This window comes from Physeter macrocephalus, chromosome 4, assembly GCF_002837175.3.
Source record: "Physeter macrocephalus isolate SW-GA chromosome 4, ASM283717v5, whole genome shotgun sequence".
Classification (NCBI taxonomy): Eukaryota; Metazoa; Chordata; class Mammalia; order Artiodactyla; family Physeteridae; genus Physeter; species Physeter macrocephalus.
The window spans coordinates 888,077-914,924 of NC_041217.1; the positions used below are offsets into that span (position 1 = coordinate 888,077).

General features: G+C 54.9%; 2 protein-coding genes across 2 annotated transcripts in view; both read right to left on the minus strand.

Annotated features, from left to right (window-relative positions):
- The window catches only part of IPO9 (importin 9), a 47,860-nt gene extending 40,155 nt beyond the window's left edge, over nucleotides 1-7,705 (minus strand). The window contains exons 1-2 of the mRNA XM_028488247.2: nucleotides 7,534-7,705; nucleotides 3,761-3,869 (exon numbers count right to left, since the gene is read on the minus strand). Of these exons, the coding sequence (XP_028344048.2) occupies nucleotides 3,761-3,869; nucleotides 7,534-7,677 (253 nt within the window). The 5' untranslated portion in view covers nucleotides 7,678-7,705. The remainder of the gene's footprint in view (nucleotides 1-3,760; nucleotides 3,870-7,533) is intronic.
- A 7,436-nt stretch (nucleotides 7,706-15,141) lies between these two features.
- The window catches only part of NAV1 (neuron navigator 1), a 150,290-nt gene continuing 138,583 nt past the window's right edge, over nucleotides 15,142-26,848 (minus strand). Inside the window, exons 20-32 of the mRNA XM_024130562.3 lie at nucleotides 24,345-24,541; nucleotides 24,052-24,244; nucleotides 23,764-23,932; nucleotides 23,373-23,470; nucleotides 23,137-23,232; nucleotides 22,763-22,922; nucleotides 22,189-22,424; nucleotides 21,356-21,510; nucleotides 21,129-21,200; nucleotides 20,513-20,709; nucleotides 19,498-19,616; nucleotides 17,874-18,071; nucleotides 15,142-16,022 (exon numbers count right to left, since the gene is read on the minus strand). Of these exons, the coding sequence (XP_023986330.2) occupies nucleotides 15,927-16,022; nucleotides 17,874-18,071; nucleotides 19,498-19,616; nucleotides 20,513-20,709; nucleotides 21,129-21,200; nucleotides 21,356-21,510; nucleotides 22,189-22,424; nucleotides 22,763-22,922; nucleotides 23,137-23,232; nucleotides 23,373-23,470; nucleotides 23,764-23,932; nucleotides 24,052-24,244; nucleotides 24,345-24,541 (1,986 nt within the window). The 3' untranslated portion in view covers nucleotides 15,142-15,926. The remainder of the gene's footprint in view (nucleotides 16,023-17,873; nucleotides 18,072-19,497; nucleotides 19,617-20,512; nucleotides 20,710-21,128; nucleotides 21,201-21,355; nucleotides 21,511-22,188; nucleotides 22,425-22,762; nucleotides 22,923-23,136; nucleotides 23,233-23,372; nucleotides 23,471-23,763; nucleotides 23,933-24,051; nucleotides 24,245-24,344; nucleotides 24,542-26,848) is intronic.

Genomic DNA, 26,848 nt, shown 5'->3' on the forward strand with positions numbered 1-26,848 from the left:
TGTATGGTGTGAGATACTGATCTAATTCCAAATGGCTACCCAATTGTCCCAGCACCTTTATTAAAAGGTCCATCTTCACCCCAATGATTTGAGATGCCACCTTTACCGATACTACATTTCCAGTTACTCGTGCCTACTTCTGGACTTTCTATGTTATGCCACAGTTCTATTCGCCTATTTGTGTGCCGGTGCCACGCTGCTTATTTTAATTATAGAGGCCTTACATAATGTTTTAATGTCTGGTAGAACTACTCCCTCCTCAGTTTTCCTTTTTTGGTGTTTCTGCAGCTATTTCTTCCAAGCTTATTTTTCTATGAACTTCAGAATCAACCTTTCTCACTCATCTAGAATGCTGAGCTGTCCTATCCAAGGACAGCACACACCTTTCCATCTCATGTCTGCTTTTAAGGCTTTCAGGAATGTTTAAAAAGTTTCCCCTAATAGGTTTTTGCACGTTTCCTGTTAATCTTATCCCTAAGTATTTAATCTTTTTGTTGCTATTGTAAAGGGTTTTTAAAAAACCACCATTATATTCTCTAACCTTTTACTGTTTGTGTATATGAAGGCTATTGTTTTTTATATTTTAATTTTTTGTATTTTTAATTTATGCTACCTTACTGAATTCTTTTTTTTTTTTTTCTGTGGTACGCGGGCCTCCCTCTGCTGCGGCCTCTCCCGTTGCGGAGCACAGGCTCCGGACGCGCAGGCTCAGCGGCCACGGCTCACGGGCCCAGCCGCTCCGCGGCACGTGGGATCCTCCCGGACCGGGGCGCGAACTCGGTTCCCCCGCATCGGCAGGCGGACGCGCGACCACTGCGCCACCAGGGAAGCCCCATTAGATTCTTAACTCTTTCTTATTACACCCTTATTTTAAGCTTCAGTTACTGATACAACCCTACGGCACCTATCATTTCACTCAGGAAAGGAGAATTTTCGCCAAGACCACCGAAAAAGCCGCCACATTCTTTCTAAAGCATTTGTTAAGTGATTAAATCACAAGCAAACACTTCACACCTGCAGAACTACCTCTAAAGATACTGAAATCCATTCTAATTCTTAGGGTTAATCTGGCTACTTCAGCCTCTGGTAAGTCTGAAAAACCCATTTTTAACAGAATAAACAGTAGGTGCCTACCACCCAAAGATATGGGAATCAACTTTCCAAATGGACTAAAACACAGATGGGGCAGACATAATTTAGGAAGACCTCTCAGATACCAACCAATAGTCAAGTTTAATGGAAAAAAGCACTCTAAAATGCATGTGTGGGGTCTTCCCTGGCGGTCCAGTGGTTAAGACTCTGAGCTCCCACTGCAGGGGGCATGGGTTCGATCCCTGGTCAGGGAACTAAGACCCCAGCATGTCGTGGCCGTGCTCCGTAAGGCTCCCAGACTTCCTTTGACTTCAGATACCTGGTGTGACAAAGGATGCTAACTTTATGGCCCTAAGTCTGCTAAGAACGTCACTGTCTACCCAGGCTTAGCTCCCTGGATACTGTCAACCAATTCTGGTGAGCCTATATGAGGTCCCTCAGAATGACTATAAACACATTCACAAATTACCTAGGCCACGCGGTATTTTCCTTTACAGCACTGCTTCAATGATTTTTGCATGCACCACTCTGATATGCATTTTTAATGTTCCTGCCAAGAGTACAACTTCTGGATCATCACTACAGGGACAAAGTAATGAGGTCAAGATAAACAAAATCTTTAACCATAAGGTGTGAAAAAGATACTGAGGTATAAAATAGGACCTTTTTGAGGAGGGTTTGAAACATGAGTGGAGACTATAAAGCTTAAACCAAGCTGAATAATTTCCTCCCAATAAGCACAGATACTGCTGTCGGGTTCACGCCGAGGCTCACAGAAGAGGGAGAAGGAACCAGGCCTTCTCCACCAGTCCACACCCCCACCGATCAGAAGAGTCCCTACAGCAGGAAGACCAGGCAAGCTCTACACAGGGGTCCTTTCTCATCAACCTGAGAACTTCAAGTGCACTCTTTTCAAAGAAAAGCTTAGTGTGAATACATGTTTTCCACCTGAGTGCCAGGAGGTGCTCGCACCCTGGTGAGGATGACAGTAATTGGGAGCTAGCTCTTCATTCTGACATAATCTTCAAATTCATCTTGTCTAGGAACCTATCAAAGATCACACACCCCCATTTTCCACCAATCACCGCGCTTCACGCGTCACTGAGACTGTAAAAGATGGTGACGGTGAGAGATCATTAGAAGATTAAGATCCATGTGGGAGCCCAGGAACCTAAGTCAGCCAGGGGATTCATACCCACAACAAGCATTATAGGATGGATCTTCTCTGAAAGTTTATTTCCTCCACGTAGGAAAGGAGAAGCTTGAAAGTTCGAAAAACATGATTCTCTGTTCAAAAGCTTTAATGGGAAAGAAAATCTGCAAGGAGTATCATCTAAAGACAAATTTTTAAAACAGAATAGATTTTCTTCCCTACAGGCTCCCAGAGTTTCAAAAACAGTGACATGATCAACTCTGGTTCGGAACCCCCCAAATTCAAAGACAAAGAGCTCATGTGCATTAGGTTACAGGGAGATATAAGAGGGAAAATATCAATTATTATTTTATTTAACCTAACTTAGTCTGTCTAGACCATACACCCATTAGAAATACAGGATATCAGTCGCCATAAGAGTTTCATATCATAAAATTTAATTTTATTTTTAGTTTAATTTTAGTTTACCTAAAAGCTACATGAAGCGTCACTGACGAGACATGACAGTGGTGGTGTGCGGGTGATGAACTCTGTGCTCTATAAAACTCACAGGATGAAAAGCCAGAAACAGCCCTCAAGCTCTCTGACTTACTTTAACTCTGACCAACACCACTGCCTTATCCACTGATGGTTCTGTGGAGTCGGAAAAACCCTATTTACAGATACTCACTTAACAGAGATCATCCAATATTTCTGATGAAGTACAACTGAGTATATCCCCAAAGTAAAGAGTACTTATACTTTAGTGTGTGTTGGAGGATTCCCAGTCTCTCTGAAATTAACATGTCTTTAGAAAGCATCAGAAAGAACAGCTGAATGACTTACTTTGGGTTGATTAAGGCACAGAAAATACAAGAGACACAGACAGACAGAGCTGTTTTATTCGGTCTTGCTTGAAAAGGACCAATTCCAGATTAAATTAAGATTCAATCTATGAAGTTAGGCCCAAGGGGGACACTCTCAAGTGGGCTGTATGAAGTTCGCTTTCTAAAGCCATTTTCATTAAGAAATTTCATTTCTCTAGTTCCCTTTCCCAAGGTGAATGAGGACAGAGCTGCTCGGTTAACCGGGGTTTGTAGCCTGCCTCTAAGTGGCTCTGGATTACCCTTTAACCCGGCCCCCAACGGCAGCCTCTGACTCCCTAAGGAAACTTGTGCTCTCCCCTTAATCGTTCTCTGGCCTTCTAGTCTCTGGCGCCCTCTCTGGTTCTCCTCTTTCTCTCATTCCACCCCACTTGGCAAAAACACGATCCTTCTGTAACTTGGCTGAGAAGGGAAGATCCAAAGGAGAGCATGGAGGAGACAGGATAAGCTGAGAAACACATGCTCCTGGTCTTAAGGGTCGACTGGAGACATGAGGCTTGGACAGTCAGGAAGGCTCCTACTAGGAAGAACTGGGGACAGGACCTGTCTGGGAAGCAGGGGGTTCTGAGGAGAGCTCTGGAGAAGTCCCCCTTTCTCACAGGGTTTCTCACAAAACCACAGCTGAAAGGAAAAAGAAAACCGCACCACTGGCCTTGTTCCGAGCGCGGCCGCCTTCCGCTCGGCTCAGTGCCCGCCACACGCCCAGGAGTGCGTCTGGATCCTGGAGGGCTCCCTTCGCAGGTGACAGTGCTTACGCTACACTGGAAGAGAGCCAGAAAAGCGCCCATGAGAACCAGAAAGCAAACTTCCACCAGCAGGATCATCTCTCTAGGCACCTAAGACGGGGGATCAACACATAGCTCAGCGGCGGCGGACGTCAGGAGAAGCGAGGGAGAGATAATCCCCCCGCCCCAGCTCAACATAACGGTGGTGGGAGGAAAGAAAAAATGTATCTTCTGTGACATATCTGCCGGGAGCAAGACACAAAAGACTAAGTCAAGGCCAAATGTCTTCGTTTCTAGCAGACAAAAGAAATAACTAAAAGAAGAAAATGACCTAGGGTCTAAATCTAGTCATGTAAGAAAGTCTCTGCTACACTGGCTGGCCTGGAGAATTAAAGCTTTAGAATGAAGGCAACACATTCCACCACTCAGGTGATGCTGCTCTTAGAGGACAGTAAACAGAGAAGGAAAAAAAGGAAATAACTTCGTTCTACGATATAAAAAAAGTCAAGCATAAATACACCAAAAAAAAAGAGCCGACACTGTCAAAAGTCACGATCTTGTAGTAAGTCACACAAAAAAGAGCTCATAAAGCTGAGTAGAGAACATTAGACTCTGACGTAAGAGACCTTTGGCAGCTCACAAACTTTCCTTCTCTTTAATTACTGTTTATAAGATGCTTGATATGATCCCACCTAGTAAATAAAATGGAATTAGAAGAATGCTCTAACAGATCAAAAAGACTAATTCTTACTTTACTGAGGTAGAACTACATTCCTACACACCCTGTTGATAAAACTCAAAATCTCAGTCTTTCTAAGGAAACAAAAGGATACCAATTATCTGTTGGAATACTGTATAGCAGAGGAACCTCCAACTTTCAAGTAATAAGTTTCTCAGTTCAGGATGTGAGTGCTGTCTGAAGAAGGTGGCTAGTGGCACCATCTCCTCTGCCACTCAGCCCTGTTAAATAGGCTTTCACTAGTCAGAAAGGTTTGCTGGGCTTCCCTCAGATTCCAAGTGACTAGGGAAAACAGCAAAAGCACAGGAGCTTAAGAAAACCATCCCAGGACACAAGGCTGGTGGGCATAGCCTACCTTCATCCTTTCAAAATTAGCCCACTGTACGAGTCAGGCGGATCTCTGACATACATACCGTTCCTTGGCTTAAGAGGACAGGTTCCCATTCTGGAAAACATGGTAACTGATAATAGGCAAGTCATTTCCTGGAAAATACCAGCTGGCAGACTGAATGACCTGGATTTACCTTGGGCTCCAGCACCTCAATTTTCTAAGATAACTGCTTCTTAAAATCTCCTCTACTCCAGGATCTGGTCAGAGCATGGCAACCTCTCTTATCTGTCCACTTAACAGAGAGTTGACAGCTGACCTGTGTCTTTCCCCCCAAATGAAATTAGAAATTGTTCCCTTTGTCAAAGGGAATAGATGGGTTAATCTTAAGGATCAGTTGGGACCAGTCTCCCACGTGAGGCAATAATAAGGCTCATAAAGACAGTGTGGTTATTTGAGGGGACAGAGGGGCTAGAAACAACCAGATCTGGTTGTCATCCAATCTTGGGCCTCCTGGAACCAAAAAAGGATTGAAAGAACACACATAATAATAGACACCAACTCCCGGATTCCCCATCAACTCCATGTTTTAAGGAAGTGTGTTTCCTAGGACCAGAAAGCAAGGTTTCTTCTACTAGGATAAAACTAAAACATGAAGCAACTCCAAAGGAGTGGAAAAGATTCATTCACGTGCAAGAACGGCTGCTCGCCTAGGCCTGCAGGGTGTTCTAACAGTGGGAGCAAGGCCCTGCACGCCTCCTCAGGCCAGACTGCTGGCTAAAGCCGGGCTGGGAAGGCACGAGCTCTGCTTTCATTAAAGGAAAAGAAACCGGCCGCGCAAAGGAAATGTGTGACATTCAGACTGAAGAGAAGACAGGAGGTACTCTGGACCCCATGGCAAAAAACAGCTTGTGAAAGGCCACAAGAGAGGAAAGGAGAGAAGCAAGGTACTGTATCAGAGGAACGGATCACCATCCGCCATCTCAAAAAGAGGTTACTGAAAGGGGTGGATTTCTATAGTTTTTCAATAAACAAAAGAAATTAGACTATTTAAAAACACAAACAACCCCCAAAGGGTCCAAAGTACCACATTCAACTCCACAGACTTGATTCAACCTGCACATCACATCCCAAACCTGTGAGTCACATGCCTTCCTACTGGGTCACCAACAGCAGGCTGCTGTGTCAAACCCTCTCCATGGCTCGCAGCACACTGGTAGCAGGTTCCCGGTAAGTTATGGGGGGGGGGGGTGTCTGTGTGTGAGAGGGAGAGAGAATCTATTCCCATCAGTGGCCTAGATCAAATGCAAAATTCTGCACTTCTGTTTAATTTCTTATTTTGAGACCCAAAAAAGATGAAGTAAGAGAGTAGAACTTCAAGAAGATCTCAAGATGATAACTGACTTTGCCTAGATGAGACCATGGTGTTGGCTAGAGTCGAAGGGATCAGAGCCCAATCGGAGCTGCTGCTGGACAGTTCAAACACGAGCGAAGGTTCACCTTTTGTAGGAAAGCACCAGACCTATGCCTGGGGCACGGGGAACCCCGGGTGTCACTCAGAGAAGGTACCGGACCTTCAACTTTATTCAAGTAGCAACTTGAATGTGATGAGGTTCCTTTGCTCTGTCACCCTTTCTCCTTCACACGCAAGCGAGGCAGAGACGTTAGCATGAATAAAGGAATTTCACCTAGTAGGCTGTAATAACTCCTACAGGTCAATCTGTGCTCGGCTCCTCTTATAGGATCTAACATTTCACAAGACAATGACAATTACAACTGGGCCTTCAAAATGGTCCTTAACTTGCTAGATCCCAAATCTCAACGTATTTCCAATAGAGATAATTTAGTTCTTCAAGAGCTCTCTCATGCTGCGGGAGATTATAAAATTAAATTTAAGTGAGCTTTGTCTTAAGTTCTTTCCAATAAAAACCCTCAGTCCGTAGGCGGGCCAACTCCTACGGCCACTCTGAGAGGTGGTGGGACCGTCCTGCTGAGCTGGAGGAGTCCGCAGGTTTGGAGTTCTGCCAGCGAAGCCCCGACAGGCCAGACGTATTCCTGACATAAACCCCGAGCGGATTTCCCTCCTCCTGTTTCAGGATCTAATGCTCTTCGGAGCGTGGCTGCCCCGGGCCTGGAGAAAGGCCCGCTCGGCAGGAACTGAAGAACAACCTCAAGCCTACGGCTTGTTTTCTCCTCCATCACTTTCAAGCTTCCAATAGGAGGAGGGGGACAAAGACACAAAGACAAAGAACGATCGGCTCCTCCGAACAGTGCCGGCCGCTCCGAAAACCGGCGGGGACGCGGCGGGGAGGGAAGGCGGCCGCACAGGCGTGATTGATTCCCGGGGAAACGTGCGGAGGTCCCGCCAGGCCCCCAGCTGACAGCCGCGCCCAGGCCCGCAGTCCGGCAGAGAACGCGCCCCCGTCACCCGCCCCCCCAATCCGGCCCCGCGCCCCTGCCCGGCGCCCCCGGCCCCGCGCTCCGCCCGGCCGGGGCCCAGCGGCCCCAGGCCTCCCCGGCCCCCGACCTCCCCGGGCCCAGCCTCCGGCCGAAGCGCGGCCAGTGGTCAGCGCGGCCCAGACCCGCCGCCCTCGCGACGGCCCGCCTCACTCACCCTCCGTCACCTCCAGCACCTTAATCTGCTCCTCGGCGGCCGCGCGCACCTCCTGCACCGGGGACAGGATCCCGGTGAGCGTGTCCACCAACGCCTCCTTCAGCCCCTGGGCCACCGGCCCCGGCAGCCCGGAGGCCGCACCAGCTGCCGCCGCCGCCGCCATCTTGCTCCGCGCCGCGCGCCAGCCCCGTGGCCCAACCCGCCGCCGCCGCCGCCGCCGGACGGCTCCTGCGCGCGGCCAATCCGCGAGGCCGTGCCTGCGCCCTGGCCCGGCAAGCGCGCGAGGGCGGGGCCGCGGCCTGAGCCTCCGGAGACAGCGCCACCTGCCGCGGGGACGAGAACTGCACCGTCTCCGCAGGAACCTGGCCGGGGGGCCAGGAGGTGGGGTTTCTCCTGCGGCTTAACGGCGGCTGGGCAGCCTCGCCGGGAGCGCAGCTCGTCACCTGTGACTCCACATACACGGGTCCTTCACGCGTAAGATACCAAGTCAGGAGAAGGTGGGATGGGGATGGGTGGACGAGGCTTTAAGGAGAGCGTCGGAATTAGCTCCTCTTTCAAACCAACCGCTTTTGCCCCGAAACGAGTGAGAGTCTTCATCTCTTAGCCTCCGGAATCCAAAGGTCGGGGGAAGGCATATGCGTGGACTGGGCAGTGGGGAGTCCATTGGTTTTTCGGGTGGATCAACCCAACCTCAAGGTTGGACCGTGGCTGGCCAGGAGAGAGCAGCGTGGGAAAGGGAATTCCGTCCAGAGTGCGTGCTTACAAGTCCTACTGAGAGTAAGTCCTACTAGCTGAGAAAGTATAAAGTTTTTATCCAGGGACATTATGGCTGGACCTTACAGGGTGGAGGGATAAGTAGTTAATATGGCCATGCTGGGCTGCTCGGGGACGTGGCTCAAGGTGCAGAGACACTCCTAAAGCCTGGAGCAAGTGGAGAGGACTGCGCAGAGCGGTTGGCAGTGCGCGGCAGGGGCAAGCGCGCCGCGGCACAGGGGCGGGGCTGTCGTCGGAGTGCCAGGGTCAGAGCAAATGGGAACAGGCATTTCTTAGGAAGCTGTTCAGGTTAAGTGCCTTGAAAACGTTTCTAGGAACCACGACTCCTTCCCAAGTGGCAAAGGAAACCAGTTAGCAATTCCTAGCCCAGTTCTAAGGCTTCGGAGGCTAAGCTGGTCACCAGGAATTAAGTCACCTCGCCTGAGTATTCTTCCGAAAGAATGATTCCTCGATTATTTATTTTGAGGAGAGCTCTAAACCCACTTGCCACCTCCTACTAGAGGGCAGAGGTGGCTTGTGTCACCACAATTTCGTAGGGGAAAGATGCCCTTTTGGACGCCACAGTTCCACAGTAGGGCAGAGGAGGACTTCCTATTTCCCTTCTTTCAATGGCCAGGAGAAGCAGAACTCTATTAGAACAGCTTCTTTTCTCAGAGGTTTAGTCACTTTTACTCCAAGAAGAAAACTTAGGCAAGTCCAGAGGGTGGTACGTTTTCAGACATCGAGGCCGTGGATGGAGGATTCAAAGAGCCCCGAGGTCTGGGCTGGAAGTTTCGAGTTCTGGTGAAGGAGGCTGCGTCCAGTCTGCAAGCAGGACCCCACCCCACCCTCAACCAAAGGGGCCGAGAGGGTCCTGCTTAGGGCTGAGCATCAGCTATCCAGGCAGGTGGCTCTTACCTCTGGGTTCGGCAAATGACCTTCCCGATCAAGGCACGGGCCAGAAGATAAATGGAAACAGAAACCAGACAGAGGGAGCTGGAGAGAGCTATAGGACAACACAGAAGATAACTTTATTGAAATGCAAATGGCATCAAACAGGTGACTCTCGGTGGGAGGAGACATGCCTGATGGACAGAGGGCCCAGGTGAGGGGCCTCTGGCAGTGATGGAGGAAGGCCTCTTCTGCGGGGCCCCGGCACCGACTTAACTTTCAACCACTTTGTTATTTAAGATGAATCACCGAGGGCACGGCCCAGCTCTCTTTATGATTGTTACCGCAACTATGTACAACGGCTCACTTTCTCTACATCAGATATAAAGGGGGGTAGGTTGAAAGAGGGAGGGCCGGTGATAAAAACCATAAACACACAGACACACACACACACATCCTGGTTTGGGGGTTTGTGCACGATAAATAAAAAAAAAAAAAAGTGTTGCAAAGATTCCTGCCCACCTTCCACCTGAGGATCGCTGTGTGTTTGAGAAACAAGATTCCATCACACAAACAGCGCTGCCTAAAACGGGACGGGTGCGTGAGGGACAAGGAAAGAAACCCAGCAGGGGCTGGAATGCATTTGAGAAAAAGATGGTTCTGTTCCAAAAAAAAAACCCCAAAACCAAGAAGCAGCAAGTGGGAGGCCCTCGCACAGCAGTGGCCCAGAGACAGGCTGGGATGGGGCTGGGATGGGAACCCCGGCCTTCCCATCCACATCTTCTGTCTGGAGACACAGGACGTGGCTGGATGCGGGGAGACCCCGCAGGGGCTGGACGAAGGGCCCGCACGGAGGGCCCGCGGTGACTTTAGCGCAGCACTTCACTCGCCTTCTCGTCCTCCTCCAGCTGCTTGGTCCCCGCGCCCAGGAGGCCCAGTGCCAGGTGGTTCCTCGTCCTCCACCCACAAGTGCTCTCAGGAGGAGAACGGACAGACCTGAAACAAAACCAGTTGTACGCACCTCATCTCCCACGCGGCCCCCCCGGCCCCCCCCCGCTGGTCATCTCCCACGCGGCCCCCCCGGCCCCCCCCGCTGGTCTGTGAGTTTGGAAAGGTAGGAAGTGCCTTTCGGATTAAAAACAATTTCTTTTAATTCTGTCGCCACGAGTAGTCGTGTGTCCTGGTGCGGGGAAAGGATGGATGACCCCGACGACTTGGTGCTCCACTGCCTCAACCTTTCTCCTGCGGACTGAGCAGGGCCGGGGTGGGTGTGGGGGGCGGCCAGGAGGTTCTGGCAGGTTCTCAGACTTGGCAGTGCCCTTGAGAACTGGGGCAAGGGTGAGGGATGCTGATAAGAGAACAAGTTTTCATGGAAATGCATGTCACATTTTTAAACCGTTCTCATCCTAGTATATCACCAGAAAAAGGCCGAGCAGACACGTCACCCAGCAGAAGAGCTACCTGGAAGAGCTCTCCCACTGCGTCCCCCTGGGAAGCCCCGTAGGGATCTCAGAGCCATGACATTTTTCCCTGAAGGTCGTGTTTGACTAGGAGAGGCAAGCACTCGCCCCTCAACTTCTGCCCAAAGGCACACATACCCGTCCTTTCTGTTAAATGAAAGGAAAAACAGAATCATGAGGAAGCATGAGAACACTCCGAAACTAATGTTAAAGTCTGAATTGTAACCTAGGACCTTATTTTTGGTCCTAAAGCCCCAGTGTGAGGACGCTGACCCTTGGCTTTCCCTAACACAGTGAGCTGCGAACTGTAGCGGGCAGCAGAATTACCAAGAGGTTCGTTAAAACACGAATCACTGGGCCTTCTCCCCAGTTTCTGATTCAACAGGCCCGGGATGGGTTCTGAGAACTTCATTTCTAACCAGTCCTCAGATGCTGCCAGCACTGCTGGTCTGGAAACATATGTAAGAACATATTAAGAAATGAAAGAGGTGGGCGTCAGTTCCCAGTTCCGACGCAGAAAATATAGCAGCACGCAATATGTTGTTTTGGCAGAAAGCTATGAATTTGAGTATGGAATGTCTGTCACGGGGGCCTATCCAATTAACTCACTTGTCGAGAAATCAGAATAAATAGTTGAGAGGAGGCAAAAAAAGGAAAAAAAAAAAAAATGAAAGAGGTGGGAATTCCCTGGCGGTCCAGTGGTCAGGACTCGGCGCTTTCACTGCTGTGGCCTGGGTTCAATCCCTGGTCGGGGAACTCAGATCCTGCAAGCCGAGGGGCACAGCCAGAAAAAAAAAAGAGAGAGAGGAATCAAGGGACCAAGTGTTCACTTACTTCCATGACCATGCCTGTCACAGAAAGCTCTCCGTGGCATAACCACTAAGAAAGAACCAAAACACCAGGCTGGGAGGATCCCGTACACACAGGCTTAATTTTCCACTGTGTTGGTATTTCTGCAGCTTCCAAACTTCTCTTGGTGTCCTCACGTTCAGACTGTGCCGTCTCTCGCAGGGTCTGTGGCTGGAGCACTTGCTCCAGGCTGGGCTGAGCTGACACGCACACATGGACCCTCAGCGGTAGGCAAGCGAAGGTGGCGGCCCCCTATATCCCTGATCAGGTTGACTGAGGGCTCATGAATATATAAAACGGATTCAATTATAAAGGGCATTATGCTCAGGCTTTGGCCTTCTGGGAACACAGTGTCCCTAAGACCATTTTCTTACGGCCTCTTTGGTGGGGGCCATGGACCAGAGCTCGCTAGTAGTTATCAGTCATCATAAGAGAGTACTGGGGTTCCACTAGTGAACCCTCCGGAAGAGCACATTTCATCCCATCAGTTGAGGGGCGTTGCTTACTAGTAGACTAGCGTCTACTTACTAGCTTCCGCTTAGGTAAGGCCCAGGATTAAGGAAAGGGAAAAAAGTATGATGAGAAGTTACACTTGGTGACCCAGATGACCCTAGCCCTAGAAAGAATGCCTCGTTAACTGTGTGATTAGGACAAGCGCAACTTCCTCTCCCAAACGCCTTGCAGTAAAGGGTCCGTAAAGTAGCATGGAGGCTGGCCCTGATCCCAGCTTACAGGGCCAAGCCCCACTCAAGTAGGCAGCTTTCACCTCTGTGCAGGGTTGGTGTGTGTGAGGTGCTGGTGAGAAGGGGCAGGTCACCACCGCCTTCTTCCTCCTCTTGGAAAAGTACAGGAAATAAAGTGAACTCAGAGACGGAAGAGCGACCCTCTGAAGACTGGGAGTCTTGTCTCAGGGAGCTAGGAGTGAAGAAATGGTGAGATTAGGCCCAAACCAGGAAAACCAGAAGGCAAGAAATAAAAAATTTTTTAAAAAAAAAATCACTATTTTGTCTTGGGTCCTTAAGGAGTATGGGTGGATGGGTGAGAAGGTTGGTAACTGAGAACCAAAGCTTAGCATGTGACCAAAGCTTAGCATGTCAACCACTAAGGACTCTGCAATAGGGGCTCCCCAGGACCTCAGGAAACCCGACTTCCCTGCAGCTTCTCGAGGCTTCGACCACGTGACAAAGACGCTGGGATGCCGCTCACGCACACACAGAGGTAAGCACCGCAGAGCTGCCTCAGAGCGGAGGTTTTAAAAAATACTCGATGGAGCTCGGAAGATAGGGCGTGGCAGCAGCCAGCTGCTTTCGTGAGAGAGACACACACAGACATCGGTCCTCTGCTGGCCTCCATCGCCTAGTGCTTTATTTTTCGTGCCTAGGCAGGGGCTGAGGACAGATACACTGGACAAAATGCGTTGGTCTCCTTCATCCAGGAACGAGGGGCCGCGGCCGCACCCCCGCCCTGCAGCGGGGCTGGGCACCGAGCCACGTGGTCTGCTCGCCGGCTTTGGTGAGGAAAGGAGTTGGGGGGCTGGAGCGGGGGGAGGGCGCACACACTCCAGTCCTGGAGAGGCCTGATTCTTCTCAAGGTGCTGGGCGTTGAGAGTTTAGCCCTGGGACCGCGCTGTTCTTCTTCTGAGGGATCCCAGTGGTCTCGACGAAGAAGCAGGGCTGTAGGAGGGAGAGAATATGCTGTGGAGCTGCGCCGGCCACTCATTTCAGGCTGGAGGCGGTGGGGCTCGGGTTTCAGCTCCAGGGGACTCCGGATGAGCGCCCCGAGGCTCCTAGCACCTGAGGAGTTCCGGCCTGCCCCAGTCGCCACGTCACCGTCACCGTGATCCCTCCACGCCCACAGCCAGGGGGCCCGGGCTCCAGAGGGAGAGCGGAGGGGCAGTGCCACTTGGCCGGATGCGATCCCACTTTCTGGGGGCAAGCGGCTGGGGACCCGGGCTAAACGCAGCAGTCAGCCGAGAGCAGAGCGGTGGATCCGCGAACGGAGGTGAAACGCCGGGACCCGAGGCCTCCAGAGCCAGCCTGCTGGGGATCCACGAAACTTCGCGGTGGTATCCACGGTGACCAGGCAAGCAGGAAGCGCTTTGGGGGTCGGAGGCAGTTGGAATGGAGGAAGAGGGTCACCCCTTTCCTTCTTCTCAAGTAGCCAGTTAACGCCCGCGACCGAAGGCACTGGCTGGGCAGCACCGAGAACAGAGAGAAAGGCTCGGCCCCCGGGTGGAGACGGCGCCGGGAGCCTGAGCCCGGCCACGGGGCTGCAGCCGGGGAGGGGCCGCGAGAGGCCAGAGCCCAGAGAAGGCCCGCTCGGGTGTTTCCCCGTCCTTCCAAGCTAGAACGCCCAGCTCCGGGGCCTCCTCCTTCTGCACGGCAGAGACCTTAAGGCAGTGATGTCAGCACCATCCTTGGACAAACAGCCTCTTCCCGCTCAGAATTGCATATTTTCCGGCTGAGTTGGGGGTCTCTCCAGCTCTAGCAGCATCAGCAGACGTCGTCTCCAGCAGAGACGAACCCGTCACCCATGGGAGCCACCGGGTGAATGCAGAAGCTTTGGGAGGGAGCATTCTGGACCACCTTTTGGACCTAAATGAAAGCCTTCTGATCCGAAGATTCAGACGCAGCTACTCCTTGGTTTGGCGGGACAGAGCGATCCTGGTTAGTGATTCGTGTGCCCGCAGGTTCTGATAAGGTCTTGTGCTACTTGGGGGTCTGAAGAGCAAACACTTGGGCCCGGGCTCATCACACATCCCTGGTCTGCAGAGCCCCAAACCGCAGCCTCCCCAGGCAACCCTGTGCGCTGGACACAGCTAATCACGGGCTCCTCGCGGGCCGGCTCCTCGGGTTTTGGCTCCGTTTCTCAGGTGAGCCTGAAGGTCCAGAAAACAAGGAGATGTGTGCGTTTAATGGAAGTTAACATTTCCTACTAGACTGTGAACATAAGTGCCCACGTCTTTTTTTTTTTTTTAACCTAGTGACTTGTACATGGTAAGCGCCCTATCTCAAGTGCTTGTCCAGTGAACGAATTAGGACTGCCAAAACTTCGGGGCAACTTCTGCAAAAAGTGGATCCCTTTGGAGGGCAGATCTCTGCCACCAAATCAAACTCCTTATATTCTGACTGGGAGCATGGCACATGGATGTCCGCTCCTAAGGGACTAGTCACTTGTTCTAAACCAACAGTAAAGGCCGGCTGGGGATTTTGGATGCAGTTGGGCAAAGCGATCGCCATCAGAATAGTGCAGCGAGGGGCTCCACAGGCCACAGGACAGAGAGATTTCCAGTTTCCGGTTTTCCTCCAGTCCACGGGGAAGCTCAGATTAGATCTTGTATCGGGGTGAGGCGACGCGCTCTCCTCTAGAGGCTGGCCGCCGGGCTCCAGGCAGAGCGTGTGTTTTCTCAAAAGGGACCTCGAGGTCCCTCTTGTCCCACTGCTGAGCCAATGCTTCACGCCCCATGTGAGCCCCAAGGGTGGCCGACACAGCGGCATGGCAGGCGTCCAGCTGGTGCCAATCAGGTGGCACCGGGCTCTCCAAAGAGCGACTTGGAAAAGCAACGTGAGCATCTCGTGGACGTGGGAGGAAATGGGAAAAAACAAACCAAAAAGAGAGGAGGAGAATAAATAGGCAAATGGGAGGGGAAAATGGAAACAAAACAAAATCAAAAATAAAAAGTAAAAAAAGTAGGGTTTATTGACTCATGCGTGTTAAATTAGAGGCTGAGACGGAGCCGGCGGTGCTTCTCTGAAGGCTGTGGTGGCACCTCTGGGGTCTGGCAGCTTCTCAGATCACAGCCGTCTCGTCGGTGCCCCCATGTGGTCCAGAGGGCAGGGAGGGCGGCACGCTCTCTGCCCAGGCAAATGGATTTCCTCCCTCCGGCTTCAGCTTTTCCTTTTTTTTTTTTTGTTTTGTTTTTTAAACCCTTTACAGATTGATTTAAACGTTTTTAAATCACATGCTTCTTTTTCTGGGCTGCAGCCAAATCTCGGGGTGCGGGGAGAGCTGTTGGCAGTGGCGATAGAACTGGGCAGGGTCCGCGGGAAGGTCTGGGGAGCCGCCACCTCCCCCAGCAGATTCCCCCACGGCGCCGTGTCTCTGAGTTGTCTGTGAGCATCAGTTAGGAACTACTGCAGGCTTGTTTGATGTCTTCTGAACCCCTCCCCAGAAAGCTCAGGAGTTTGTAATTGAGACAAGAAATCAGGGAAAAAGACCCAGGATCATCTTTTCCCCAAAGTCACAAGAGGAGGCCAGGAAATGTACCTGGGGACACAGGTCCACCCACCAGTCCCACTGGGAGTTCTTGAAGGTGCAGCACCAGGAAGCCGCCCCCTCCTTCCACCTCCCCCCTCCTGTCCTCGTGGCCACAGAGCCAGCGCTCAGGAGGAAGCGGGGAAGAGGAGGCTGCACGCAGCAGTGTCCGCGTCCTGCTGTCCTGTGACTGGCCGCCGGGCCCTCAGAGCGTGGCCTGGAGGTTGGGGTCCAGGATGCTTTCCCGGTCTGGAGACTCGATGTAATTGGCAGCCTCCTGGAGTTTCAGCAGCATGGCCATCTAAAGAGGGGCGGAGAAACAGTTACGGAGAGTTGGGACTTTGGGAAAAACAGAAAATCAGACTGTGGGTCTGGTCCTGGGTCTGCAAGGGGCTGAGAGCCCAGAGAGTTTGCGGCTGGTTCAGGAAGAGGCCAAGATGACTGCTTCCACCCTGCGTGTAAGCTCGAATGCGGGGACCAGCCCTCGGGAGTGCCGGGCAGGTAGGGTGCTGCTCTGGCCCTGACGTGCAGGGAAGGCCAGAGGGCAGAGCCACCTCCGCCCCGCAAGGTGCCAGCGCTCCCGCAGATCCGGCCAGTCCCAGGAGGAGGTGGGAAGGGCCCAAAGACCGTCTAACAGCTCTCCTTGCAACAGACCACGGCCCAGCGGCTGCACCCAGTGCCCTTAGGACCTGCTTCTCCCTAGCTCCCACCCCATCACTTCAGCGGGGCCTGAGCTGTGCCGCGTGGCACGTGGGATCTTAGTTCCCCGACCAGGGATCGAACCCACACCCCTTGCATTGGAAGCGCCGAGTCTTAACCACTGGACCGCCGGGGAAGTCCGACCTCCCGCCCTTCTTCCCTCGGTTTCCCTCAACACTTCACGACTCTGACTCTCCATTCAGCTAAGGAAGCCTCGTTGCCTCTCTATGGCTCTGCCTTCCAGCCTCTGTTTCCGTATTAGCACCCTCCCGATTTAAAAGCCTTTTGACACAGAGGACACCTGTTTTCTACAAGGTCAAAATTTAAATAAAACGTCTTAGGACTAAAGTAGAGGAATCTCCTACTCGAAAAGGTAAAATTGCAAGGTCCTGGAGTTTGTGCGCATTAAGTTTTTCAGACCACCTGCCAAATCATCCTCCAAAACAGTGACTGACAAATGCCCCCACCAGCAGAATGAAGGTCCGAGCTTCCTCCACACACACGTTTCTGCAGACGTGAAACAGTCATCTCCTTGTTGTAATACGCGTCTCCTCAGTGATTAGAGAGGGGAAGGGTCTTTTTCTGTTTTTATTGGCCCTTTTTTTAATAGTATTTTTTAATTAATCTATTTATTTACTTATTTATTTATGTTTGGCTGCATTGGGTCTTCGTTGCTACACGGGGGCTTTCTCTAGTCGCGGCGAGCGGGGCCTCCTCTTCGTTGCGGTGCGCGGGCTTCTCATTGCGGTGGCCTCTCTTGTTGCGGAGCACGGGCTCTAGGCGCGCGGGCTTCCGTAGCTGTGGCTCGCGGGCTCTAGAGCGCAGGCTCAGCAGTTGTGGCGCACGGGCCCAGCCGCTCCGCGGCACGTGGGATCTTCCCGGGCCAGGGCTCGAACCCGTGTCCCCTGCCTTGGCAGGCGGATTCTTAACCACTGCGCCACCAGGGAAGCCCCTTTATTGGCCCTTTGCATTTCCTCTAGTCAACGCCTGCCCCTTGCCTCCTTTGCCCACTGTTGTTCTGCGTGGCAGTTTTGGGGGGAGGGTCACGTGTTCTGGGTGTCGATCCTCTCTTGGTTACTAGCACTGCAGATACTTCCCCTAGTTTGTCACCTGTCTCCGCTTACTTTCTAAGGGCTCCTGAGGCCCCCGGACCACGGCAGCGGCCAGGACGACACCAGGCAGCAGAAACGTCAGCAGGATGAGCACCCATGGGCCCCGCCGCTCTCCTGCTCTGGCCGCCGTTCCCACCTGGGCTCTGCCCGGCCCGGGTCTTTGCCGGAGGGCACACACCTTGCCGGCGGTGACACTGTGTAGCTTAGCCCAGGGTTCTGCTGGCCAGAGCTTCCCACCCCCTGGCCTCATGCTTGTCTGGGCCTCCGGGCCCCAGCGGGCTGTGGACGAGGGTTCGGTTCTGTGACACTCTGACCTTTGCGTTAGAGCAGCCTCTACTCACCAGCGGGTCGGAGTCCAGGGAGCTGGGCGTGCTGTCCTTGACCGTCCTGTCCTCAGGGGGCGAAGCAATGCTGTGAGGGCCCACGGTGGGTGGGGGCAGGTGGTACAGCTTTGACTGGTCTTGTTGGGCTGACGGCCAGGGAAGAGTGTCCCGGACCCACTCCACGGGGTCCTCCCAGGCGGCTTTCTGCCCGTGAACCTGGAGAGAAGAAGAAATGTGATCACTGGGCGAGGAGCCCGCAGATGAGAGGCTTGTTCGTGGAGTCTCCTGATGGCGTGTGTACTTCCCCAAACGTAAAGCTTGAGGCTCTGATCCCTGTGCGATTTCCTTTGAGTTTCCCAACAAGGGAAGGAAAATAAGTTGGCATAAATTGGTAGAAACCGTTTTGGAGGATGATTTGGCAGACTGCATTAAAACTTAACATGGACAAATCTTACGACCCCACGATTTTAGTTTCCAAGTAAAAAATTCTTTCAGCTTAGTAATACCTTTTGAAAGAAATTTCACCTTCGTTGAAATCTGTGTAAAAATGATGTGAGTCGGGGGGCTTCCTTGGTGGCGCAGTGGTTAAGAATCCACCTGCGAATGCAGGGGACACGGGTTCGAGCCCTGGTCCGGGAAGATCCCACGTGCCGCGGAGCAACTAAGCCCGTGTGCCACAACTACTGAGCCTGCGCTCTAGAGCCCGCGAGCCACAACTACGGAGCCTGTGTGCCACAACTACTGAAGCCCGCGCGCCTAGAGCCCGTGCTCCGCAACAAGAGAAGCCACAGCAATAAGAAGCCCACACACCGCAACGGAGAGCAGCCCCCGCTCACCGCAACTAGAGAAAAGCCCGCGCGCAGCAACGAAGACCCAACTCAGCCAAAAATAAATAAATAAATAAATAAATTTAAAAAAAGCACAAAAGAGCTTTAAAAAAATGACGTTAAGTTGGAAACCTATTAATAATAATGCAAATTAAATGAAATAATGATACATTGCATCTCTAGAAATCTACGATATCATCAGGCAGTGTCTATCACAGTGACACATTACTTCTATGGATAATATGTGACCAGTAGGGTCTAGTCACCGCATCACAGGTCATTGGGTCATGCCCTAATTAACAGGTGAGAAAACTAAGGAGGTTTTAAAAATAATGGCATTTTCCTTTCACACCAAGCTCTTACTCTAACTTCTACACGTATTTCATTTGCCTTCGCAACGCTGCCACTGGTTTAGGCAGAACAGAGTTTATACCACCTCCTTTTTTACACACGAGGATATTAAACAGTTTAAGTAACTTGGCCAGAGTAACATTTTTATTAGCAGTTAGTAACGAGCTAAGGCTGTAATAGGGTTTTGCTTAATTCTTTGCTCAATTATTTCTCTATCTGCCCTGACCCCTAGAGCAGAGCCAGAAGGCCTAGGGCTGGACACAGGGCCCCAGTGTCAGTGGTCATTTAACGCTTTGCTGAACGCTGGCCGAAGGCAGGAATGTGGCGTGGTCTGTCCAGCGCCTCACCTGACCTGTCAGGAGGAGACCCTGAAGATCTCCGTGGCCCTGTGTCTAACCCTGTTTCCGCTCTGTGAGGTGGGCCAGACTGGTGTCTGGGCTGAGTGGAGTCGAGGGCGGGCTCACCTTGATGCCGTCCTTGGCCCCTTCCTGCAGGTAGGGAATGATGGAGTTGTTCCATAGGTCAATGAACCAGGTCCGGAAGTCCTCAATGCCGATGGGGCAGGACAGAAAGAAGCAGGGGCCTGGGAAAAGGATGGGGCCGTGAAGATGGCCGAGAACCTTGCTCTCTCTCCCTGGTCATCTGCCCCCTTGACTCCTTAACACCAGGCAGAGGGTCTCATAACCACAGGGTTGAAAGAAGCGCAGGGCTGGGCTAAACTGAGACGGAGGTCAGGACGGGCGGGAGCTGAGAGCCTGGCTGTCGCCTCGTGAACGATGCCTCCCTGGGTGGACGGGAGGTGGGGGAGCGAGGGGAAGCCTTAAACTCCCCCGAAATCCCTTCCCCCCTTCCTCCCAGCAATCGTGGGGAAATGAGGGCGAGGGGTCAGCTCTCTGATGGCTGACTCGGGGTGCGGACCGCGCCGGGGGCGCTTGCGCAGTGACTCGGGGTGCGGACCGCGCCGGGGGCGCTTGCGCAGTGACTCGGGGTGCGGACCGCGCCGGCGGCGCTTGCGCAGTGACTCGGGGTGCGGACCGCGCCGGCGGCGCTTGCGCAGTGACTCGGGGACGGGGTCGGTGACTCTATGCGTGCGCAGTGACTCGGGGTGCGGACCGCGCCGGCGGCGCTTGCGCAGTGACTCGGGGTGCGGACCGCGCCGGGGGCGCTTGCGCAGTGACTCGGGGTGCGGACCGCGCCGGGGGCGCTTGCGCAGTGACTCGGGGTGCGGACCGCGCCGGGGGCGCTTGCGCAGTGACTCGGGGTGCGGACCGCGCCGGGGGCGCTTGCGCAGTGACTCGGGGTGCGGACCGCGCCGGCGGCGCTTGCGCAGTGACTCGGGGTGCGGACCGCGCCGGCGGCGCTTGCGCAGTGACTCGGGGACGGGGTCGGTGACTCTATGCGCTGAAGACATGAGAAGGGAAGGGAGTGCCCCCGCCCCCGGCCCCCTGGTGTGGCGCAGGAGGCCATGGCGGGCCATACCGATGAGGAAGTCCGAGGTGCTGTGCTTCTCCAGGAAGGTGTGCAGGTGGTACCACAGCTTGGGCACCCAGTCCAGCACCCGCAGCAGCTCCTCCCTGTTGGCGTTCACGTCGCAGTCCGACTCCACCAGCTTCCTCCTCAGGTAGCGAACCAGGAAGCCGTTGGCGGGCTCCACGTTGTTGGAGAAGGTCAGCATCCTGCGGCCGGGATGCGGAGGGTGGGGCGGAGTGCGCGGGGGCGTGGCTGGCCCATCCCCCGCGGGCCCATCCCCCGCTTCCTCCCACTAATGCCCGGGGGGTCCGCTGAACTCGGGGCCGCGGCAGAGCTGACTCTCAGACTGGTGACGCCCCTCAGGTAACCATGTGACCTCCCTGGCCTGGACAAGGGGCGTGCGGGCACAGAACCTGAACCTCAGCCACGAAGCCGCAGCGCTCCGTTTTACAGTCCTTTCCTGTCTCAGGGGTCCGTCTCCCCCTGCACTGACACAGCACACACACCCGCTCTCTCCCCAGCCCACAGGGCTCCGCTACTTCTCTTTCCTTCAGCCGCATCCTGGACGGAACTGGTTTACAGACTCGGGTAGGGTTGGAAGGCTCATCCCGGGCGCGGTCCTCACCTGAAGCTCAGATGCAAGCCGTGGTTGGGCGTCATTTTCACCGGCTGATTTGTGGTGCCTATGATATAGGGACTGTGGGCAGGGAGAGAAGAGATTTGCTTAGACTCGTCTGAACACCTGCTTTCTGCCCTGTACCCTCCCCCGACGCCCATGGAAAGCTCGTAGCTTGGGCTGGACCGGGCTCTCCTGCTGCCGCTGTGATGAAGCTAGTCCCGACTCCAGCTTACCATTTGTGGTACTTGCAGGTCAAGGCCCCGTTGACCAGCTCGCTGATGGAGCCTGCTTCACTCAGGTCATCCAGGAGGATCACCAGGGGGACATCCCCGATTCCTGTTTCCCGGTCTATCTGGTTAGCCAGGTTGGAGAGATACAGCTGCAGATCCTGAAACGAAAAAAGGCAGTGGGTCAACACTCGGTAGCAGTGAGCCCCTGGATGAGCCTTGAAGAGAAGGGTTTCGGAGACGCTGAGCTGGCTCTGGATGCCCTGGGGCCTTGGTTCCTGTTTGACGCGCTTGGACCTGGAACTACGGAAGACACCACCCCAGACCGATCAGCAGTGGCCCGAAGGCTCAAAGCAACCTTCTGAAGCAGCGGCCCCTAGAGCCCACAGGGTCGGGGAACACACATTTTGCTTCGATGGATCTACACCAGGAACCACTCCGAATGGACGGGCCTCCCCGTGGGGCGGCAGTGGGGGCCATGGTTTGAAGCCATGGCACAGCGTCGGGGGGAACTGGGGAGGCAGCAGGACCTGGCAGGGGACAGTGCAGTAGTGACAGTTCTGAGTGCTTCCCTGAAGGAAGCCCACAGTCAGAGACAAATCCTGGAAAGAAAGGAAATGAAAGAGAAGGGGGGGACTGACGAGGCAGGCAGGGGGCCACCGGACATGAGGGGACAGAGTGTGGACCGCGGTCCCTGCTGGGGTGGGAGCTCCCGGAGGCCCAGGGAGGGAGAAGACTGGAGCAGGGCTGAGACGGGAAAGGGGGTCACCGAGGGGCAGGGAGGTCAAGGCGGAGGCGAGGAAGGGGAGGGAGGACGGGGCAGGCGGGGTGGCGGCCACCTTGCAGGACTGCTGGTGCATGTTGAAGGTGCTGACGATGCCCTCGGTGACCTCGCGGCCGGAGCGCTCTACCAGGTACTCGGCCAGGCGGTTGGTCAGGTAGGTCTTGCCGGTGCCACTGGGGCCGGAGAGGACGAGGCGCCGGTGCTTGAGCAGGAGGCCAATGTAGTGCTGCATCATGGGCTTGGGGATGAGCGTCTCAAACACCAGGCTGTCCACACATTTCTCCTTGAGACCTGGACCCCAGCCCCCGACGGCGTGAGCCTGGGCGGGGCCCTGAGGCTCGCCTTCCTCACCCGGGGACCCCGCGGGAACCCCCAGGCCTGGCTCTGGAAACGTGGGGCAGGCCGTGCGCTACGGGGCTGGGTGGAGGGGAAGCCCAGGCCGGGCAGAAACGTCCTGCGAACGACAACATCCCTGGGACAGGTCGGGACCGGGCTCGTTCATCTTGCACCTCACGGTGACCTTCACCCTATAGCCCCTCAACCAGTTCTTGCTCAAGGAATGCGTGACGGACCACCCGACGGCCTCCACCCCCTATCCCTCAGCCCCACACCCGGAAGCGGGGACTGACCTTTGAGGGAGACTGCTATGTTGTTGACCCCTCGGCGGCAGGGGGGCAGCTCCGGGGGCTCCGCATCCAGGAGCCGTTTCACGTGGCTGACGCTGTAGCCGTGGATGGACTCGGTGCTTAGTCCCAGCGTCGAGGCTGGGTCCATCTTAGAAATGTAGTCCTGACGGGACGGGAGGGAGAGAAAGGAGATGAGCTGGACACACACACAGACACGAAGGCCACGAGGAAGGCAGTGCTACCGGGCACGGAAGTCGATGGGGAAGGGGAGGAGCGATGTCTGTCCCACTGAGCGCGGCTGCCCAAAACCTCAGAGGCCCCCAGACCCCAGGGTCATCAGAGGACCAACAGACCCTCTGAGTTCTCGCATCCCTTACCGTGAACACCTGGAAAACAGCGTCATCCAGCAGCTTCCAGTCAACTCTCCCACCGACCTTGCTGCACCCCAGGAAGAACTCCTGCTGCTTCAGGTCCTGTGAGGCCAAGGGAGATGGCTCCAAGAAGGGGAGAACGCAAAAGGCCTTGGGAGCTGAGTGCTGTGGGTTCGGGGGTCCTTAGAGCCCAGATGTCCTTGGGTAGAAATGACAGTGTCGCCCCCCCCGAAGTCCCTTACCCCTTTGATGATGTGCTGTGGGGGCATCCTCACGACCACCCGAAGAGTCACTTCCTCCTTCGGACCAGAGGTGCTGACACCATCCATGGGAGACAGGTCTGGAAGTGAGAAAGAGGGCTGCTGGTCTGCGGGCATCCACAGGCTTTCCTACATCTTCCTGCCACTAGCCTTTCCAGATAAGCCTTTATCTAACCCCAAATTGAAACTGGAGACCAAGCCTGAACGGTGATTAAGGTCTGAGGACCACAGCAACCCTCGGTGTCTCAGGACACCAGCAGCGGCTCGGCGGCAGCACCGGTACATCCCTGACCCAAGGAAGCCGCACCAGAGCGAGCGCGGGCGAACCCTTTCCTTCTCTCCACCCGCCCACGGCCCTCTGCCCCACAGGTACCTGTATCTGCGAGGCTCGGGCTGAAGGGATGGGTGAGCGCCAGGCCCAGGGAGCGGCGAGGGGACGGCAGAGCCGAGGACCCCGGGGCCTGTCCTGGAGCGGAGCTCGCCGAGGGCCCCGGGGCCACCTTCAGCCGGTCGTTCTCAGCTTTCAGCAGGTCCACCTCCAACTGCGGCAAGAACGGGGGTGGAGGGGGTGGGGTCTGGAGCCTCGGCGCCGGGTCCCGTGGCCCCGCCCCTCCTCGCGGCCCCGCCCCGTCCAGGAGCCCCGCCCCGCGGCCCGACTGACCTGCATGTTGTGCATGGTCTCCCGCAGCTGGTCCAGCTGGTGGGCCGAGTTGAGGGCTTCCAGGCGGATGTCCGTGAGCTTCATCTCCTTCTCCCACAGCTCGGAGCGCAGCTCGGACACCTCCTTCTTCTCCGGCTCCTCCTCCTCGCTGCCCTGGAACAGCCGGGCGTGGGGGGCCGCGGGAGCGGGGCCCCTGGAAGGAGGCAGGGAGCGGCGGGCGTCAACGCTGAGCCCGAGGGTGGCGGTAACCGGTCCCACTGCTCGGGGAGGGGGCTGCCGTGGGGGGCACTCACTCGGGGGCGTCGGGGCCCGCGGAGGACGAGGCGGAGGACTTGATGGAGGGCGAGGCAGTCTCCGTGGCCTGGTGCTGCAGTTTGGGGGACGAGGGGGCCGAGGAGTCGGGCGTGGCGATCTCCTCGATGTCAGAGTAGGAGGAAGCGGACTTGGGCCCCTTCTTTATACTGAAGGCTTTGTTGAAGGAACTTCGGAGCTAGAACAAAGCAGATCCGGGGAAAGAGCAGTCAGGGCTCCGCGCTGGAGACGGTGAGGGCGGAGGGGCTTCTGAGACAGAGGCCAGAGGCAGGGATGTGTCGGTAAGCAGGTCTCCCCCAAAGGCTTCACTGGCTTCACGGAATACGGACGGGAGACTCGCCTAGGAATTCGGGCTGAGAGACAGTGGTACTTGCTGCTGTGCTATGGGAACTTTCTGGGTCTTCCCTCCCCCGTGGGGGAGCCGCACCCGTGAAGGGACGGAGGGGAGGCCCCGGGACACAAGGCGTGTCTCTCGGCGACCCCATCCCACCTTCTCCCGCAGACCAGCAACTGCTCCGTCTGCAGCCTGGCTCACCTGGGCCTCGGGACCCACCTCTGAGCAGGGCTCCTCGGATCAGAATCTACGCACGAGAAACTTACACTACGGTTCTGTGAAATCAACAGAAGGGAGTGGAACCAAGCTGCTTTTAGTGGCTCCTGTGCTGCGCACATTACAGGATGGTGAAAACAACCAGACACAAGTGCTTTCGCCTATTTCCACTCAAATGTCCTAGAATGAGGGACACGTCCCAGCATTTCCTCGAGTACGCAGGGGATTATAATCTGACCGTGACTGGCTTGGTCTTGGCTGTTGATGAGCTGGGTGTTAGGGGTGAGGGAGGGAGACCAGGGCTCTGTCCCACACCCGTCACATGCATCCATTTAGCATGCGCACACACACAGGGAGACGGAGCGGCAGCCCGGACACAGAGAGTAAAGGAGGGGTCAAAGCAAACCAGATCGCTGGGGCAGCAAGAGGAGAGAGTGCAAATCTGAGGGCACTCTTCCCATGGGTGTCTGCTGGAGCCTGGGAAAGCTGCAGGTGGTGGCTGGCGCTGCCGGCGGGGCGTGTCACAGGAAGACCCATCTGGTGTTGGGGATGTGAGGGAGGGAGTGTGTGTGCGGGGGACATGCCATCACGTGGCTCAGAGTGTCGGGAAGCCCTGTTCTCTGCAGAGGTGGAGACCTGGGACTAGGACTCGGGCTTCCTGATTTTCAACCCGATGAAGACTTCTCTAGCCCCTGCCTCCCGGGAAGCCGTTTGTGCGTGTGCGTGTGTATGATTGTGTATGAATGTGTGTGTGTGTATGAATGAGTTAGTGTGTATATGTGTGCGTGTACGTGTGTGCACATGCAAGAACCGGTCCCGTGACACCCGCCTGCCGGAAGCACCCGCCCTCCAAGATCACCGAGATCCTGAGTGGGAACAGTGCTCTGTGTGGTTCCGTGTCCCCAAAGCAGAACTGCCGGGCAGTGCACTGTGTGGCGTGATGTGGTGAGGGATTCTGTGGGCAAATGAGTTCCGGAAACGGTGGATCCAGCAAAATGAACCGGGACTCTGTCCTGAGATGCGTGCGTGTAGAAGGCAGCGTTCCTCAGATCCGAGCATCTTGAAGGGCTGGTGTGGAACTCACCTGGGGCGACGCTGCACTAAGGCTCAAGTCTCAGTAATCCCCTGCGTTCAGGTCCTTGCTCCCTGTACCCCTCGGTCAGGCTCTGGGGGAGGGAACTGCTCCCTGCCTGCCGCCCCTTCTGACCAGGGTCTGCAGGAAGCTCTGCATACCCCTCTCTGCCCATCACCATCCCACCTCCGTAGCTTTAGTCCCCTGGGGCCTGCCTTCCGGAACGGGCCTCTCGTCTGAGCTCCCTGAGCCTCACTCACTGAATTAGGCATTTGACACTGCTGGATTGTTATCAGTTTTATATGGGCAGTGTTTTTGTCTCCCTGGCAATTCTGCAGACTCCTTGAGCTCACAGACTCCGTGTTTCCTGTCCTCACAACACCCAGCACAATGTTGGGATAGGGTTTGAGTGGACCTTAACGTGTCTGGTTTGTCATGGAAATTCTGGGTTCACTTCCTGTTTGTCTTGGACTTTTATACCCTAATCCCCGAAAGGTCTTTGGAAACCCCATGGCTGCTCAGAGGGCTTCAGGCTTTAGAGTAACCTGAGGTCCAGCGCTCACCTCTCTCTGGTTCATCTCACTCCAGAGCTAAATCTTGAGGCCACCCCCAAACTGAACTGGCCTCTGGCAATCTCTTCCATTTGGGGTTTCTAGGGTTTGATGGATCAAAAGATCAGGGCGCCCGCTTTCCGGACAGGGGGAGCGCGGTCTGACTGCTTTTATAACAGGTGGACTTTGGAACGGGGTCGGGGCGAGCAGCAGGCAGAGCCCTCCCGCTCGGCGCCCGGCCAGACCTCTCCTCCGTCCTCGTGGGGCGGCCGTGGATGGACATGCGGGGGGGGGGGGGGGTTAGGGGCTTGG